The sequence below is a fragment of the Scleropages formosus genome, chromosome 14 (genome assembly GCF_900964775.1).
Source record: "Scleropages formosus chromosome 14, fSclFor1.1, whole genome shotgun sequence".
In the NCBI taxonomy this organism is placed as follows: Eukaryota; Metazoa; Chordata; class Actinopteri; order Osteoglossiformes; family Osteoglossidae; genus Scleropages; species Scleropages formosus.
Window position 1 is genome coordinate 25,251,073 of NC_041819.1, and position 18,567 is coordinate 25,269,639.

General features: G+C 49.6%; 1 protein-coding gene across 4 annotated transcripts in view; it reads left to right on the forward strand.

The window, feature by feature from the left end:
* Nucleotides 1-8,775: 8,775 nt before the first annotated feature.
* Nucleotides 8,776-18,567, forward strand: part of LOC108931725 (neural cell adhesion molecule 2-like) — a 44,928-nt gene continuing 35,136 nt past the window's right edge. For all 4 annotated transcript variants that reach the window (XM_018747709.2, XM_029257825.1, XM_029257824.1 and 1 more), the window contains exon 1: nucleotides 8,776-8,890. In XM_018747709.2, coding sequence (XP_018603225.2) covers nucleotides 8,839-8,890 — 52 coding nt within the window. In that variant the 5' untranslated portion in view covers nucleotides 8,776-8,838. The remainder of the gene's footprint in view (nucleotides 8,891-18,567) is intronic.

Sequence of the window (18,567 nt, forward strand, 5' to 3'; positions counted from 1 at the left end):
GGCTTAGTTTGATTTCTTACATTAAACAGGGAATGTAGGTACAGCTTGAAAGCTGTAAGTCTCGCGGCTAGCTGCGTGGACTAAACTGACATTCAGGTCAGAAGTGACCATTGATTGTGCCGTCAGGTCACCGGTTCAAGTCCTTAGAGGGGGTCCTGCTGCTGTAACCTTTGCACATGTGACTTAACCTGGATTTTTCCGGTGTAAAATGCTGTTTTATAAATAGGTGAAACTGTCTGATGTTAGAAAAAGCTCAGCTGAAACCGATGATGTGAATCTCCAGAGAGGAGTTTTTGTGTACAGTTGACACAATCAGGGTGGTTAAATGTATGAGGTGCTACAAATCACACCATCGCAGGTACTTTAATGCCAGAGATTCTTTAAAGACATGGATGTGAAGTGTTATCTGCTGACTGCACAATCCATCTCAGGAGCTGCACACATAGCCTGTTTGGAGCCAACAGCTCCTCAATGATCTTACTGCCTTTCTGTCTGCAGGTCGCAATACCAAACAAGCTGCCTGGTCAGATCTTTTTATTTCATTCTTCTTTTTAATTAAATTTGTGCTATTCCTTCAAGAGACTGACTTATTTCACATGAATAACGTCTTATTAATATTTAACTGACACTTTAATCCACGGTTTGCGAAGGAATGATTTGTAAGTGGTCATCAAACAATTTACAAATGGTTTCTAAGACAGCAGACATTGAGTTAATTGTTAACAGGAAGACCTTCTTCTTCTAGTTGTTCATGGGCCACTGCTGGCCTTCTCATGTGCTACCTCTGCTAAAGGAGAACAGTAGTTCTGCATGAGTGTTCTTTCACTTGGACACAAAGCCAAGGTCCATTCTTCCACATTTCTTCAGAGAACATTGCTAGTGATGCTGTGCCTTAGAACATGGTGAACTTCCACATCACAACAATTCTCAGCAGGACTTGGAAACTCTTCTTCCTCTTATCTGTGCCTTGCTGACTGGTATTTTGTTTCCTACTTTTATAGCTTTTCAAAGCCCATATCTTTCGTCTTGTACTCACAGTAGCAAGAGGAACCAGCAACTGGGGACACGCTATGCTTCTGATGGGACACATTAGTCAAGATGAGACATTGCTGAACTCAAGGCTCCTGAAAAAAGCAGTGGCACTAAGGCTGCATGCAGGAAAATATACAGCCAAGGGTCAAAAAGACAATATGTCCTTATGCAATAACTAAATGCAATTAAAGGCTGTTTCTGTGGAAATGATGGACCATAATTAATGTGTTAGACCTTAAACACCTTTCCTTTTTATGTGCCTCTCATACTAAAAATGGGTGCAATTACATTTCGCTTACATTAAACGTTCTAATGGTAATTTAAACACCTCCATGTCACCCTTCGCTGGACAGACAGTTCCAGATGTCCCCCAGGTGTGAACCTGCGAGTGTGTGTGTGTGTGTGTGTGTGTGTGTGTGTGTGTGTGTGTGTGTGTGTGTGTGTGTGTGTAATATATGTTGTTACTGTCATGTTGCATTCAATGTGGGCCTCAGCTGCAATGTGATTAATTTGTTTCTTTTCCATACATTTGCTTGATCCACAAGCTCTGAAGCTTCCAGTGCATAATTTTTCTTGGATGCTGCAGGCCATCGACAAGCCGTGGGACACCGGCCGTCTCCTCCGTCCTCTGTTGTACTGTCCGAACCCATCTCCACCTCTGTGGAGTCTGGATGATCCTCCCATGTTTGCGTATTTCCTCCTGCTGTCCACAGACCTGATGTTGAGGTGAACTGGTGACTGACACCACCTTCACGCTCTTGTGTGTGTGAAGAATGAGTGTGCGCTGGTTTCTCCTTCAGGGTTGCCTTCCAGTGTGCTGCGGGATTCGTTCTGGGTGAGCGCACTTCGCTAGCGTTCCACTGGACTGTGAAAGCCACGATGAGGTCGTCCATTGCTGGTCGGGACCATGGACCTGCGGGGGGTGTGTTCTTTCTCGCTGCTGTGTCTTGGCTGTAAAGGTGCAGCTGCTGTGTAACTGAGGAGCTGTGACCTCTTGTGGTGTCAATGATTCCAACTTGTTCTGCTTCCCAGCGAGTTTGACCCTCACTGTTGCGCCGATGCCTTGTGCGTCTCTCCTCCAGCAGGCCTCACTGTTCAAAGTTATGCAGCCTCCTCATTCACACATATTTCTAAGTTCTCCACTTCTCTCAGCTTCTCCCAAGGTGGGTTACAAAATATACTTTTACTCTTTTCTGCACTGTAATGCACAATTCAGACTAAACAAAAATGCATCAACAACAGACAATGAGCTTTAGATACACACACAGGACTATGGACACACATTTATATTACATTTACATTTATTCATTTAGCAGATGCTTTTGTCCAAAGCAACATACATCTCAGCAAAAGTACAATTTATGCATTACACTGAGAGAAGGAGACATAGCTGCAGACATGAAAGTCTCAGGCAAACCTAGTTTGTTCCCTGCCGCTTGCTGCACTGAGGTTCATCGTTCAAGTGTGTGAGACACCATCATGTCACTGGTTCACATCCCTCCAGCAGCTCCTATAGAAGTGACTTTCAAACACCAAATACACAGTTAATCATAGCAGATGTTGTTGGACTCACTGATGCAGTAAACTGCGGTGAATGTTAGGGATGTGTACGTGTGTGTGCGCACATGTGTGAGTGCACGTGTGTCTGTCTGAGCTCTTGTCTACTGTGTCAGTGTTACTGTTCAAGATGCGGCAGGAGGGAAAAAATCAGACCACATTTGTCATATCGACCTGCTTCTCCTTGGCTCCGAGCTGCTGGATAAGGAAGTGAAAGGTTTCACGGTCAATAATTCCCATAATGCTGCAGTGAGTGGCTGCTGTAAAATGTCACTTGAACAATCACCCATCCAGAATACCTGCATTTACCACATGCAAAGAGTGGTATTTTGTCTCGGCTTTAAGGAACGTAAACCTGTCTGATATGTTCCAGTCGGGAAGGACTTGGCCTGCTCAGGTGGACAACGTGACCCCTCACTCACAGGTCACCTTGACCCCAACCCAACCTTAAGGGTCAGCCGGGGCTGGAGAGCAAAGAGCTGCATTGAAGTGTGAAGTTAAGGAACTCAGAAGTGGGATCAGAAACTCATCTCAGGTGGTCCAGTGGGGGGACAGACAGACATGGAAAGAATGAGAGAGAGAGGGAGAGAAAGTAGAATCGCCTCGGGTTGTTAAAAACTGTTGCTAGGAAACCGAGTCGCCAGCAGCACCATGGCTGCAAGTGTCCACTGTCTGTGTGAAGTGATGCTCTCTACTTCATGAAGAAGGTCAGTTTTCCTGGTGGTGAACTGCAGCGCACAGGATTTGTACAGAATTTGAAGTCTGCATTCATAAATAACAGGAAATGACAGATTACCCCTCCGCGAACCGCCACCTTACCGAGGTGGAGGGGTTTGAGTGCCTGAATGATCTCAGGAGCTATGCTGCCTGGGGCTATATGCCCCTGGTAGGGTCTCCCAAGGCAAACAGGTCCTGGGTGACAGACGAGACAAAGCGCGGTTCAAAACCCCCTTATGACTATTAAATCAAGTGCGAAGCGGCGGGGATGAGAATCAGCACCTCCAAATCCGAGGCCATGGTCCTCAGTCGGAAAAAGGTGGATTGCCCCCTCCGAGTTAGGGGGGAGTTGCTCCCGCAAGTGGAGGAGTTTAAGTATCTCGGGGTCTTGTTCACGAGTGAGGGAAAAATGGAGCGGCAGGTCGACGGACGGATCGGTGCGGCGTCCGCAGTAATGCGGTCATTGTACCGGTCTGTTGTGGTGAAGAGGGAGCTGAGTCGTAAGGCGAAGCTCTCAATTTACCGGTCGATCTACGTTCCTACCCTCACCTATGGTCATGAACTCTGGATCATGACCGAAAGAATGAGATCGCGGATACAAGCGGCAGAAATGAGATTCCTCCGCAGAGTGGCTGGGCGCACCCTTAGGGATAGGGTGAGGAGCTCAGTCACCCGGGAGGAGCTCGGAGTAGAGCCGCTGCTCCTCCGCATCGAGAGGAGCCAGTTGAGGTGGCTCGGGCATCTGTTCCGGATGCCTCCTGGACGCCTCCCTCGTGAGGTGTTCTGGGCATGTCCCACTAGGAGGAGGCCTCGGGGCAGACCCAGGAGACGTTGGAGAGACTATGTCTCCCGGCTGGCCTGGGAACGCCTTGGGGTTCCCCCAGAGGAGCTGGAGGAGGTGTGCGGGGAGAGGGAAGTCTGGGGGGCTCTGCTTGGACTGCTGCCCCCGCGACCCGGTCCCGGATAAGCGGAGGAAGATGGATGGATGGATGGATGGATGGATGGATGGATGGAGGAAATGACAGTGAGAGGTCAGTATGCAGTGACAGTGAGAGGTCAGTACTACAGTGACAGTTAGATGACTCACACCACACCCAGACCAGTGTTTTGCTGAAGGTGCTGCTCTGTTTACGGGGGTGCGGTGGCACAGTGACCGGGTCCTGCTCTCCTGTGGGTCTGGGGTTCGAGTCCTGCTTGGGGTGCCTTGCGACAGACTGGCGTCCCGTCCTGGGTGTGTCCCCTCCCCCTCCAGCCTTATGCCCTGTGTTGCCAGGTTAGGCTCTGGCTCCCCGCGACCCCAAATGGGACAAGCGCTTCAGAAAATGTATGTGTGTGTGCTGCTCTGTTTATCCAGTGTGATTTAGACAATGGCAACTTCCACTCCAGTGTGGTCCAGGTAGGAAGTGGAAACGGTCCAGTGAGTTGAGGTTTGCCCAGCCTCAGTGTAATGCCATGAGGTCCAACAGCTTTTCCCTTTTGGTAAAGGCTCCTCAGATATGTCTTCACCTGGTCAGCAGTGAAAAACAGTCTAGGGTCAATAAAAGTCAGTAAAATGGTCAGTAACAGTAAGTGACACAGTCCATAAGAGTCAGGAAGACAGTAAGTCCATCCGTAGGAACTCAGAGTACGTCCCAGTCAGATTCAAGATTCAAGAGTTTACTGTCATGTGTACAGTAAACAGTTTGTTACACCGTACAATGAAATTCTTACTCTGTGAATCCTCTCAGCAGGTTATGACATAAATTATAAGGACGTAAGGAAACATAAGAAAAACACAAGGCATAAATCACAAATTTACAAAAATTACTATTAGTGCAAAAATCCAAGAAACAAGGTTATATACAGTGTTGTGAAAAAGTATTTGCCCCCTCCCTGATTTTTTTTTTTTTTTTTTCTGCATATTTGTCACAGTTAAATGATTGAGATCATCAAACAAATTTTAATATTACACAAAGATAACCTGAGTAAATACAAAATGCAGTTTTTAAATGATTATTTCATTTATTAAGGGAAAAAAGCTGTCCAAACCTACTTGGCCCTATGTGAAAAAATAATTGCCCCCTAAACCTAATGACTGGTTGTGCCACCCTTGGCGGCAACAACTGCAATCAAGCGTTTGGGATAACTGGCAATGAGTCTTTCACATTGCTGTGGAGGAATTTTGGCCCATTCTTTGCGGAATTGTTTTAATTCAGACACACTGGAGGGTTTTCGAGCATGAACGGCCTGTTTAAGGTCATGCATCTCAATCGGATTTAATTCCGGACTTTGACTGGGCCACTCCAAAACCTTAATTTTGTATTTTTTTTGAGCCATTCAGAGGTGGACTTGCTGCTGTGTTTTGGATCATTGTCCTGCTGCATTACCCAAGTGCGCTTGAGCTTGAGGTCACGAACTGATGGCCGGGCATTCTCCTTCAGGATTTTCTGGTAGAGTGCAGAATTCATGGTTCCATCAATTACGGCAAGTCGTCCAGGTCGTGAAGCTGCAAAGCAGCCCCAGACCATCACACTACCACCACCATGTTTGACTGTTGGTATAATGTTCTTTTTATGAAATGCTGTGTTAGTTTTACGCCAGACGTAACGGGATGCACACCTTCCAAAAAGTTCAACTTTTGTCTCATCAGTCCACAGAATATTTGCCCAAAAGTCTTGGGGATAATCAAGATGTTTTTTGGCAAATGTGAGACAAACCTTTGTGTTCTTTTTGGTCAGCAGTGGCTTTTGCCTTGGAACTCTCCCATGGATGCCATTTTTGCCCAGTCTCTTTCTTATTGTTGAATCATGAACACTGACCTTAACTGAGGCAAGTGAGGCCTGCAGTTCTTTAGATGTTGTTCTGGGTTCTTTTATGAGCTCCTGTATGAGTCGTCGTTGCGCTCTTGGAGTAATTTTGGTAGGCCGGCCACTCTTGGGAAGGTTCACCACTGTTCCAAATTTTCTCCATTTGTGGATAATGGCTCTCACCTTGGTTCGCTGGAGTCCCAAAGCCTTACAAATGGCATTGTAACCCTTTCCAGACTGATATATGTCAATTACTTTGTTTCTCATCTGTTCTTGAATTTCTTTAGATCGCAGCATGTGTTGCTTTTTGAGATGTGCTTCACTTTGTCAGACAGGTTCTGTTTAAGTGATTTCTTGATTCAACAGGTCTGGCAGTAATCAGGCGTGGGTGTGCCAAGTGAAATTTAACTCAGCTTTCCAAAAAATGTGGTTAATCACAGTTCATTCATAATTTAACAAGGGGGGCAATTACTTTTTTACATGGGGCTAGGTAGGTTTGGACAGCTTTTTTCCCTTAATAAATGAAATCATCATTTAAAAACTGCATTTTGTATTTGCTTGAGTTATCTTTGTGTAATATTAAAATTTGTTTGATGATCTCAATCATTTAACTGTGACAAATACACAAAAAAAAATACAAATCAGGGAGGGGCAAATACTTTTTCACGGCACTGTACGTATATGAAGTGTGCAGTGCGCAATATAAGCATGGAAGTCGTACATGTGCAAAGTCCTGCAGAGGTAGATTGGGTCTATTCGCAGTCGAAAGGGGTGTGTATTTGTGTACGCAAGGTATGCGGAGGTAGTCTGTGGTCTCTGATGTTATTGGCCTTGTGGATGTGTATGTGCGTGTAGGAGGCATGGGGGGTAGTTGACACCTCTCAGGCTCAGAGGGTGAACTGTGTCTGCCGCGATGGGTGTCGTTCACAAGCCTGATGGCCTGTGGGTAAAAACTGTTTTTCAGCCTTGAGGTTCTGGCTCTAACACTCCTGTAGCGTCTGCCTGATGGTAAGGGTGTGAAAAGGCTGTGCTGGGGATGACTGTTGTCCTTGATGATGTTAGTGGCTCTCCTGACGGTTCAGGCCGGGTATAGGCTCTCCAGTGATGGTCGGCGATCTTAAGTTAGTTCCTCAGAGTCTCATTGGCTTCTAGTGACCATCTTGTCACTCACCTGGTCACCACCAGTTGTTGCTCTACCAAGGGTGAGACAAGTGGGCAGGAGGTAGAGCAAGTTGTAGTCATATCTGCTGTATGGGGGGCAGGACTGGGGAGTTGTTGGGACAAGGACCTGTGGAGCTTTGTGTCCATGGGGATGAGGACCTGTGGTGCTCTGGACATCAACAAGAAGTGATTGAGTTACACCAATTTTAAGTTTAGCTGTTGTCACCTTGGGCCACAAAGTCAGAAGACACTACAGTCAGTGTAACTACGTTTACATTTACGTTTACATTATTTCATTTGTCAAACACTTTTCTCCAAAGCGACTAACAAGTGCAGGTTGGACCTGCACTACTGTCTTTCAGGGTATAAATTGACTATGGCAATTTAGTAAATTTCTAGTTTTCAAGACCAGTAGAGATGATCCAGATTCTACTCTCCTCTCTTAGTCACCTTGGGATCAAAGGTGTGGCACTAAGATGGTTTGAGTCCTACCTCTCTGACAGATCCTATCAAGTGGTCTGGCAGAGCTTCTGTTCTTCTCCTCTGCCTCCCTTAACCGGTGTCCTGCAGAGCACGGTACTGGGTCCTCTTTTCTTCTCGATCTACACCTCCTCCCTCGGCCCGGTCATAGTCTCCCATGGGTTCAAATATCACTGCTATGCTGATGATACCCAGCTCTTCCTCTCCATTCCACCTGGAGTGTCAGACATTTCCCCACACATCATTGCCTGCCTGTCAGACATCTCTTCATGGATGTATGATCACCACCTCCAGCTCAACCTCTCCAAAACAGAGATTCTTCACCTCCCAGCTGGCCTATCCTTCTGTCATGATCTATCAATCAAACTGGACAACTCACTTATTTTCCTACCTCCTCGGCTAAGAGTCTGGGAGTGACGGCTGACTCAAGTCTGTCTTTCCATTGTGGTGGAATGACATTCCCCTGTCACTCAGAACTGCTGAAACTCTGCGTACATTCAAGAAGGGTCTGAAAACTCAACCTGTTCCGGATTCATTTCACCCATCATCTGTTGCAGGTAGACTTACAGGTAAGATTAGTTAGATGTTTGCAGTCTTTCCATAACGGACTGTTACGCCGAAATTTACATTCATTTATGGACACAGCTTGTGTGTGGGTGACACCACCATGTTGCTGGTCCACATCCCTCCAGTAGCTCCTATATGAGTTAGATTCAAATAGCAAATACATAGATAATCATAGCAGATGTTGTTGGACTCATTGATGGAGCTATCAGGAGATCAGGAGAGAAGTGGCTCTCAGAGCAATGGGTTCAAGAACCTTCTTCAGTGTGGGAGGATTCAGCTGCTCCGAGGGACACAGAAAGCTCATTCCATTGTGTCTGTGTGAGAGTGAGAGAGTGTGTGTGTGTGTGTGTGTGTGTGTGTGAATGAGACTCTGCTGCCTCCAGTCAGTCCCACTCAGAACTCTCTCTCTCTCTCTCTCTCTCTCTCTCTCTCTCTCTCTCTCTCTCTCTCTCTCTCTCTCTCTCTCTCCCTTCGTGTGTGTGAGTGTGCGCTTCTCTCCCGCTCTGCTGCAGTGTGTCTCACTGTTTTTCTATCCACGATGATCCTCCCGCTCGCTGCGCTCCTTGGATCGCTCGTCTGCGGCACTTCAGGTAGGACGGATGTTTCTTGGGTGGTCTCGTCGCGGTCCGTTCCGCAGGGATCGGAACCTCCGCAGGAGAACGTGGAGGCAGGAGGAGGAGATGATGCTGGTGGAGATGATGATAGAGGAGATGACGGAGGAGACGGGCGGTCGGTGGCGCTGCGCTCTCTTTGGCAGTTCGATCACGTCCTTTTTAGCTCAGAGTGTTCTTTTTAAGATGAGCCGTCGCGCTGTGTGTGTGTGTGTGTGTGTGTGTGTGTGTGTACGCGCGCCTCGGACACCCGCCGACCGCTGCGAACCTCAGTCTACTTCCCGAGTTCAGTCCCGGCGGTTCTGATGAATAATCAAGAACACACTCGTGTCAGGGACCGTACGTGACACACACACTCTCTCACACACGTAGACGCACATACAGGAGGAATTCACACACACACATGAGTCTGTGAGTGTCACAGTGTGTGTATTTAAACCGGGAAAGTGTGGGGGGGTCAGGTAGTCTTACTGGGCAGAGTGGGACACCTGAGCGCTGACACCTGTGTGTTACATCACCGCACTGTGAGTGTGTTACACTGTGTCACGGCGTGCCATGGAATGTTATAGTGTAACACTCCTTGTTGTTACACTATGTCACTCCACGTTACACCGTGCTGCTCCGCGTTACCCATGTTACGCCATGTTACTCTGTGTTACACTGTGCTACCCTGAGGGAAGATACGGCCAAACTCCTGAGCCACTGATCCCCGGTCCCGAGACGAACTGCTGTTACACGCAGTGGTTCTGCTGCAGACGGCAGGGGGCGACAAAGAGCTGCACGTGCCGCTGAAGACAGGCGGTCCACCGCTTGTGCAGGACCTTCAGGCTTGGAGGAAAGGCGTAGTGCTGGGTTCAGCCCTGTGGACCACTTACGACACCCTGGAGCAGCGAGGCACAAGCGATCATTTGCGATGAAGTTTACCGTGCTGATACTGTGTGCTACTGTAACCTAACGGTCAATGTTCTGGTGACCAGGCATCGACCGCGCTGCGAATTGAGCCGAAGGTCAGTGTGTGTTGGGTTCTAGGAGAACCTGGGATAGGGAGCGCTGTGTTACACCGACAGAGTTGTGTGTGTGCGTGTGTGTGCGTGTGTGTGCGTGTGTGTGTGCTGTAACTCACTTGTTCTACACTGTCAGTACTGCTTCCCATCTCTTCCTCTGGACTCTGCTTCCTGTTCTGTGGCCCTCGGGGCGGGCCTCCCCATCCAGTGATGCTGCGGGGGGTTAGGTGGCGCACGGCCTTGTGAGTAAACAGAGTGATGCCCCCACCCCCCCACTCCCCATTCAGAAGAGCTCAAACTGTTTTCTTTACAGAAACACCAAGAGCATAATGAGAGTGCAATGTTTGTGCTCCACCTCTCGCTCTCTCTCTCTCTCTCTCTCTCACTGTATTTCCTTCTCTCTCGCTTTCTCTCTCCTCTCTCCTTCTCCCCCCTCTCTTTCCTTCTCTCTCTCTCTCTGTCGCACTCTCTCTCTTCCCCTTCTATTTCTCTCTTTCTCTCTGTCAGCTGAATCTGGTGTCCATTCTGTGGGGACCGCTCACTCTACTGGGACCGCCCACCTGTCTGACCTGTGTGATGTGAGTAACTGTGTGGGTCAGTTGACCAGTGCAGCAAGAGCAGTGGGAGGTCCAGTCATGAATGAGGGACACGAGGGACGTGCCTGGACAGTTTGTCCCGACCCGGGGCTGTGTTCTCACTCACTGTCCTCATAGCTGTGACCCTGTCCACTTCCTGTGTCTCTTTCAATCCTCTAGTGTGAGACTAAGGTTGGTCCAGTTGGTCACGATGAGCCCCAGAACATGCAGCTTAACGCGGTGTGGTCTTTGGGCTGAGTGGGAGAGTGCTAGGTGACATCACTGAAGGTGGGAGTGCAGTGCAGGACTCCCATCACAACACACCAACTGCACTGGCCACACTGACTACACCAGCCGCACCGACGACACCGACCGCACCCGCTCACTCGAGGCATATTAACATGGATTTGAACAGAGGGACGACGTGCTGCTTCTCTGAGACATTTCTAATACCATTGTTGAACCTGTGGTCGCTGCTTTCTGACATAATGGAGCTCCACACCCCCACTGGGGGGTTTCACACACCTTCAAGACGTTTGTGATACGGCTGCTATCGCTCTCTTTACACTGCGGTAAATTCCCTGGGATTGGACAGACACCGGGCCATGGGAGATTGGTATGGGGCTCGGGCAGAGTCATTAATAAAGGCAAGATTGTGTGTGTGTGTGTGTGTCTGTGTGTCGGGGGGAGGAATGTGAGCGGAAAAGTTTTGTTTTGTTTAGCCAATGACACTGTAATCAGGCGGGTGTGTCTCAATTACACACTGGTACGCGGTAGGCGTGTCTCAATGACACACTGTAATCAGGTGGGCGTGTTTCCTGGTCCCGCACTGCAAGCCGGTTGTCTGGCTGTGAGCCCGTCGAGGTGTATGGACACACTCGATCACTTGATCGTGTCTGGGAGTCGGTTCTTGGCACAGGAGAGTGATTTATGGGTTACTGTTCACCAACCTGCTGAAATGCAATTAGACAGCAGCTCTGCAGTGTGTAAATGAGCTGCCGAAGGGCATTCTGGGAAACAATGTGCTGATTTGTCTGACTGGACAGCTGTTTCGGAGCACTGGCATAATGGGATTGTGTGTGTGTTTATGTCATTGCTGCTATGCCAAGCTGGTCCATGGAGATGAGGGGCCATCAGCAAGGGTGTCAGTTACCATGGAGATACACTGGTGTCAGTTATCATGGAGATAAAGGGCTGTCCACAAGTGTGTCAGTTACCGTGGAGGGGAGGGGCTATTGGGCACACTGGAGTGGGGGGCAATCCATCTCCCTGCCATCAGACTGGCGGAGCCACGCAGAACACAGACACATTGTGTCAAGTTAGTGGACACTTTGGAGCAGAAGGACGTCATGTGACGTGAGACTCGAACTCTGTGTTGAAAGACTGATGAGAAAAGCTCCGTTGCTAAGGCAGCATCTCGCCTACTTGGGGGACGAGCAAGACCCCCGACAGCGGTCACGGGTCCTGGTCAGGGAGATGGTCTTGACTCCCAGCATAGGCTCGCTGTTCTGTTGCGCGTGTGTGTGCACTTTCCACGTAGTGACACCTGTCTCTGTTCTTTAATGCCATTGTTAGAACTGGAACAAGACACGCTATTTTCCCTGCTGGAACTTTACTTTCCTGCATTGGCTCTGGGGTCACGAGTATCACATCACTGCGATCCTTTACCCCGAAGGAGGCGACACTGCAGCTGCAGCACTGCGCCAGGGATTTGGGTGCGAAGCTGCGCTGTGATTCGGCTGTCACCACAGTCACTTTATGGCTTTTTTTGTTCTCTGTGTCCCGCAAATGAGCTCCAGAGAGGCAGAATAACTCATCACCGGACAGGTGTCTGCAGCTCACACACAGCTGTCCACACGTCCCCATAAGTCCACACATCCTGACCACCGCTCCCGTCCATCAGCCACACCTGTTACTCAACCTGTCAGGGTGTGGCTGTCAGTGTGGAGCAGGAGTGGGCGGGGAGGGGCCGTGACCACAGCGTGTACAGTTGTGCTGCGTGTCGCTCAGGGGTGTGTCTGTGGACGGAGCCGGAAGGGAAGGACGCCGCCCCCTTGGCCACGGAGGGGCCCTTTAAATGCCTAAACAGAGAACCTGGTAGCTCTGGGCTCTCGACTCAAAGTGCTAATTTTGGGCTTCATTGCAAGACAACGTGTCATGAGGAGCGCTGTGGGGTGCTCTTGGCTCCAAACACCCTCCTTCCGCTCTGCTCTGTTTCACACCTCATTTCAGAAACATCTTCTTCAGAGAAAGAGCTGCATCCTCCACTACAGCAGGGCAATCTGTTCGCTTCTTCTTGCAGTTAAACAGCACAGTGCAGGACTCAATCCCACAACCACACGGTCGACAAGAGCTGTGGTGCGGCTTCTGCTCCACTTTGAGTAAGGAACATGGGATTCGATGTGACCCCAGTTCTGTTTGTCTTTTCCTTGTCACTGTTTCTCTCCCGCTCTCTCTCTCACTCACACACACACCATTCTTTCACCTTTTTACCAGTTCACCATCCTCAGGATCATGGTGAATAGGTTCATGACAGGAATCTGTATTTGTGTGTGTGTGTGTGTGAGTGAGAGAGAGAGAGATTTGTCTCTGCTATTGATTTTTCCTCACAACGCAAAGGATGAAGACTTCTCTGCCTGAAATTTGCAGGGAAAAGATTGCATCTCCTAATACAGGGTTTTGAACCCATGACCCTCCATGTGCTGTACACACAGTATGGCACGTTGGCCTAGACAGGTACCTGTGATTCCTGCTGCTCCCCCTGGGTCCCCCATCCTGTCTGGAGCTGCTGTGCGTTGGCTGACTGGAGAACCACATGCGGCGGCTGACAAGAGCAGAGTCTCCCTCATTTGCATAATGTCGAGTCGAGAGCCTCAAGAGCATAAATATTTATCCAACCTCTGCGAACGGCTGCTGAGTCTAAGAAACAGGAAGAACTTGAAAGTGACACTGTGGGCTGTGATGAGGGAGCTCCTCGTGAGCATCACGCCCACAATGTAAGATGATGCTGACTACGATGGTGATGATGACATAATGGTGGTGATGATTATTGCATTCCTCAGTTGAGCCAAGGTGACTCTTGAACTCAGGGCTCAGTTGAGCACAGCACAGGTATGAGCCACCACACACACACACACACACACACACACACACACACACACACACACACACACACACACACACACACACACACACACACACACACACACAGAGAGGCCTGTGGGGGGGTGAGATCTGGGTTCACAGCCACACACTGTTGGCTTTAATACTTTAAAATTGTAATAATGCAGAAATGGGACAGTACTGAAAACGCACAGAGTGTTACTGAACGTAATATATTAAGTGAAAAGTAAATTATCTTCATTGCTCTTGAACTTTCCAGTAGACGAGCAAAAGCACGATATTTAATCCTTATGTAATTTAATATGAAGGTGTTACAGCTACTGAAAGGCTCACAGGGCATTCTGAGTAATGCAGGTGCAAAGTCCAATGCCAGCACTCTGGGGTGGACCGACACCGACATGCGGATGTATCGCTCACACACACGCACACACACTTCAGGGACCTCCACGGAAACACTGTGATGTTATACACTGGAGACGCAGGATTGGCTGGACAGCTGGGGGGTGGAATCTGTTGTCCTGACAACCAAACACTTGGAATTGTCCATCCATTCTATCCATCCATTTTTTATCCCGCTTGTCCTAATAGGGTTGCAGTGGCAGTAGGGAGAGCAGAGAGGCCCAGCTGCCCCTGTCCCCCGCAACTTCCTCCAGCTCAGCCTGGGGGATCCCCGGCCGTTCCCAGGCCAACTGTGAGATATAATCCCTCCAGCGGGTCCTGGGCCGACCTCGGGGCCTCGCCCCAGTTGGCCGTGCCCGGTATACCTCCAAAGGGAGGCACCCAGGGGGCATCCTTATCAGATGCCTGGCTCCTCTCAATCTGGAGAAGTAGCAGCTCTACTCTGAGCTCCTCCCGGATGTCCGAACTCCTCACCCTGTCACGGAGAGTGAGTCCCAGCACCCTGCGGAGAAAACTCATTTCGGCCTCTTCTATCTGGGATCTTATTCTTTCGGTCATTACCCAAAGTTCATGAGCATAGGTGAGGGTAGGGACGTAGATCGACCGGAAAATAGAGAGCTTCGCCTTATGGCTCAGCTCCCCCTTCACCACTACAGTCCGGTACAGCGACCGCATTACTGCTGCCGCTGCTCCCAGTCTGTGGCCGATCTCAGGACTCAGACTTTGAGGTGCTGATCCTCATCTCAGCCGCTTCACACTCGGCTGCAAACCGTTCCAGTGCGTGCTGGAGACAACCCTCTGACGGTGCCAAAAGGACAACTTCATCTGCAAAAAGCAGAGATGTCACCTTTCAACTCCCACATAGAATGCTCTCCTGACCCCGACTGTGCCTTGATATCCTGTCCATGAAAACCACAAACAGGAGTGGAGACAAGGCACAACCTTGGCGGAGTCCAACACCCACACTGAACAGGCTTGACTTAATGCCAAGTATGCGGACACAGCTCTCGCTTTGTGTGTACAGGGACCGAATGGCCCGCAGTAGTGGCCCCGGTACCCCATACTCCCGAAGCACCTCCAACAGAATTTCCCGGGGAACACGGTCATAGGCCTTCTCCAAGTCCACAAAACACACGTAAACTGGATTAGTGAACTCCCATGTTCCCTCAATTACCTGTGTGAGAGGGTAAAAAGCTGGTCCACTGTTCCACGGCCAGGACGGAATCCGCATTGTTCCTCTTCAATCTGAGGTTCACCCTTCGGCTGGAGCCTCCTCTCCAGCACCCTGGCATAGACTTTCCCAGGAAGGCTGAGAAGTGTGATGCCCCGATAGTTAGCACACACTCTACGGTCCCCTTTCCTAAAGATAGGGACCACCACCCCAGTTTGCCAATCCAAGGGCACTGTCCCCGAGATCCATGCAACATTGCAGAGGCGTGTCAGCCATGACAGCCCGACAACATCCAGGGTCTGAAGCAGTTCTGGGCGGATCTCATTCACCCCCGGTGCTTTGCCACTGTGGAGCTTACCAACTACCTCAGTGACTTCCACCAGGGAAATGGACTCTGATAGCCCAAAAGCCTCGGGCCCGAGGTATGTCACTTGGGTTTAAGAGTTCTTCAAAGTGCTCCTTCTACCTCCTGACAATGTCCTCATCAGAGGTCAGAGTTTCTCCACTCTTGCTGAGCACAGCCTGAACGAAGTTCCTCCAACCCCTTTTGCACGGTTCTCACCTCTTTGAAGCTGACCAATAGTCGTTTTCCATGGCCTCTCCAAACTCCTCGGGATTTTGCTTCTGCAACCGCAGCTGCTGCTGCCTTTTTCGCCTGCTGGTACCTGTCTGCTGAGTCAGGAGTTCCCGGAGCCAACCGGGCCCTAAAGGTCTCCTCCTTCAGCTTGACAGCTTCCCTCACCACCGGTGACCACCAGCGGGTTCTTGGTTTGCTGCCATGACTGGCACCAACATGCCTTTTGGCCACAGCTGTGCCTGGCTGCTTCCACAATGGAGGTTTTGAACAGGGTCCATTCAGACTCCATGTCCCCTACCTCCTCTGGGACAAGGGAGAAGCTCTCCCGGAGGTGCGAGTTAAAATCATTCCGGACAAGGTCCTCCGGCAGTTGTTCCCAGCACACCCTCATTAAACATCTGGGCCTACCGGGTCTGTCCATCAGTTTTCCCCACCATCTGATCCAACTCACCACTAGATCACAGGACTTAATGATTACATACCTGTCGCCTTAACATCTGTGGTCATGAAGTCATTTGAAAGACTGGTGTTGGCCTACCTGAAGGACAGTACTGGACCCTTACTGGACCCCCTGCAGTTTGCTTATCGAGCAAACAGGTCTGTGGATGATGCAGTCAACATGGGACTGCACTACATCCTGCAACATCTGGACAAACCAGGGACTTATGCGAGAATCCTGTTCGTGGACTTCAGCTCAGCCTTCAACACTATCATCCCACACCTCCTCCTGTCCAAATTAACCCAACTCTCTGTGCCCACCTCCATCTGTCAGTGGATCACCAACTTCCTGACAGACAGGCAGCAGCTAGTGAGGAAGGGAAAATGTTCATCCAATACTTGCATGATCAGTACCGGCGCCCCCCAGGGATGTGTGCTCTCCCCACTGCTTTTCTCCCTGTACACCAACGACTGCACCGCTAAAGACCCCTCTGTCAAGCTCCTGAAGTTCGCAGATGACACCACACTCATCGGCCTCATCCAGGATGGCGATGAGTCTGCTTACAGACAAGAGGTTAAAGAGCTGGCTGTCTGATGCAGTCATAACAACCTGGAGCTGAACATACTCAAAACGGTGGAGATGATTGTGGACTTTAGGAGAAACACCTCAGCATTATCCCCACTCACCATCATGAACAGCACTGTGGCAACAGTGGAGTCATTCAGGTTCCTGGGCACTACCATCTCACAGGACCTGAAGTGGGAGTTCCACATAGACTCCATTGTGAAGAAGGCCCAGCAGAGGTTGTACTTCCTTCGCCAGCTGAGGAAGTTCAACCTGCCACAGGAGCTACTGATACAATTCTACTCCGCAGTCATCGAGTCTGTCCTCTGCACTTCTATAACTGTCTGGTTCTGCTCAGCTATAAAATCAGACCTCAGAAGATTACAGCGGATAGTCCAGACGGCTGGAGGAGTCATCGGCGCACCCCCCCCCCCCCCACACACTCTCCAAGAATTGTACTCGTCCAGAGTGAGAAAAAGGGCTGGCAAAATCATCCTAGACCCTCCGCACCCAGGCCGCTTCCTCTTTGAACTTTTGCCGTCTGGCCAGACGCAGGAGAAGTTTCTTTCCTCAGGCCATCTACCTCATGAATAGCTAAATGCCCCCTAGGGAGTAAACTGGTGCAGTACACAACGCTATTTATAATTACATCTATTTATCACATCATATCTCTTATTTACTTTCCCTTGCATTGTATATAACATACCCATACAAACATATAATGTCTAGTGTCTATTTTGTATATTGGGTACTTTAACAAATAAAAAGAAAAATAGAGTATAATCTTTTAAACCGCCCACTGTACTTTTATTATCTGTGTCTTGCCGCTGTCATTCTGTCTGTGCTGTGGAAGTTTCTGTCACCAAGACGAATTCCTTGTATGTGTAAACATATATAGCAATAAAGCTCATTCATTCATTCATTCATTCAGATGTTGATCAGTTGACAGCTCAGCACCTTTCTTCACCCGAGTGTCCATGAAATGACTACAAAGTCGATTATTGACCTTTGGCCCAAGGAGCTCTGGTACCAAATACACTTATGAGCATCCTTGTGTTCGAACATGGTGTTTGTTATGGACAAACCATGAGTAGCACAGAAGTCCAATAACATTTCACCATTCGGGTTTAGATCAGGCAAGCCGTTCTTCCCAATCACCCCCCGCCAGATTTCCCAGTCATTGTCAACGTGAGTGTTGAAGTCCCCCAGCAGAACTATGGAGTCTGTAGGTGGGAGCCCTGTCCAGAACACCACCCACCCTCTCCAAGAAGGCCGAATACTCTGAACTGCTGTTTGGTGCATAAGCACACATGACAGTCAAAATTTTACTCTCTGCGATCCTAAGTGGTATTGAGGCGACCCTTTCGTCCACGGGAATAAACTCCAAATGTACGGCAACCAGCTGGGGGCTTGTGAGTATCCCCACACCCGCCCGGCGCCTCTCACCTCATGCAATTCCTGAGTAGGAGAGGGACCACCCCCTATTGAGGAGTTTGGGTCCAGAGCCAACACTGTGAGTGGAGGCGAGCCAACTATATCTAGTTGGTATTTCTCAACCTCCCGGACCAGTTCGGGCTCCTTCCCCTGCAGTGAGGTAACATTCCACATGCAAAGAGCCAGTTTCTGTCGCCATGCGCCACCCTGCCCTCCCCCGCCACCTGGTACACATTGCACCCAACCCCCATGATGGACCTTGCAGGTGGTGGGCCCACATGGCCCCCCCCACAATGCCTTTTCGGGCTGAGCCCGGCCAGGCTACGTGGGCTGCCTGGCCACCAGGCGCTCACCTAGGAACACTACCCCC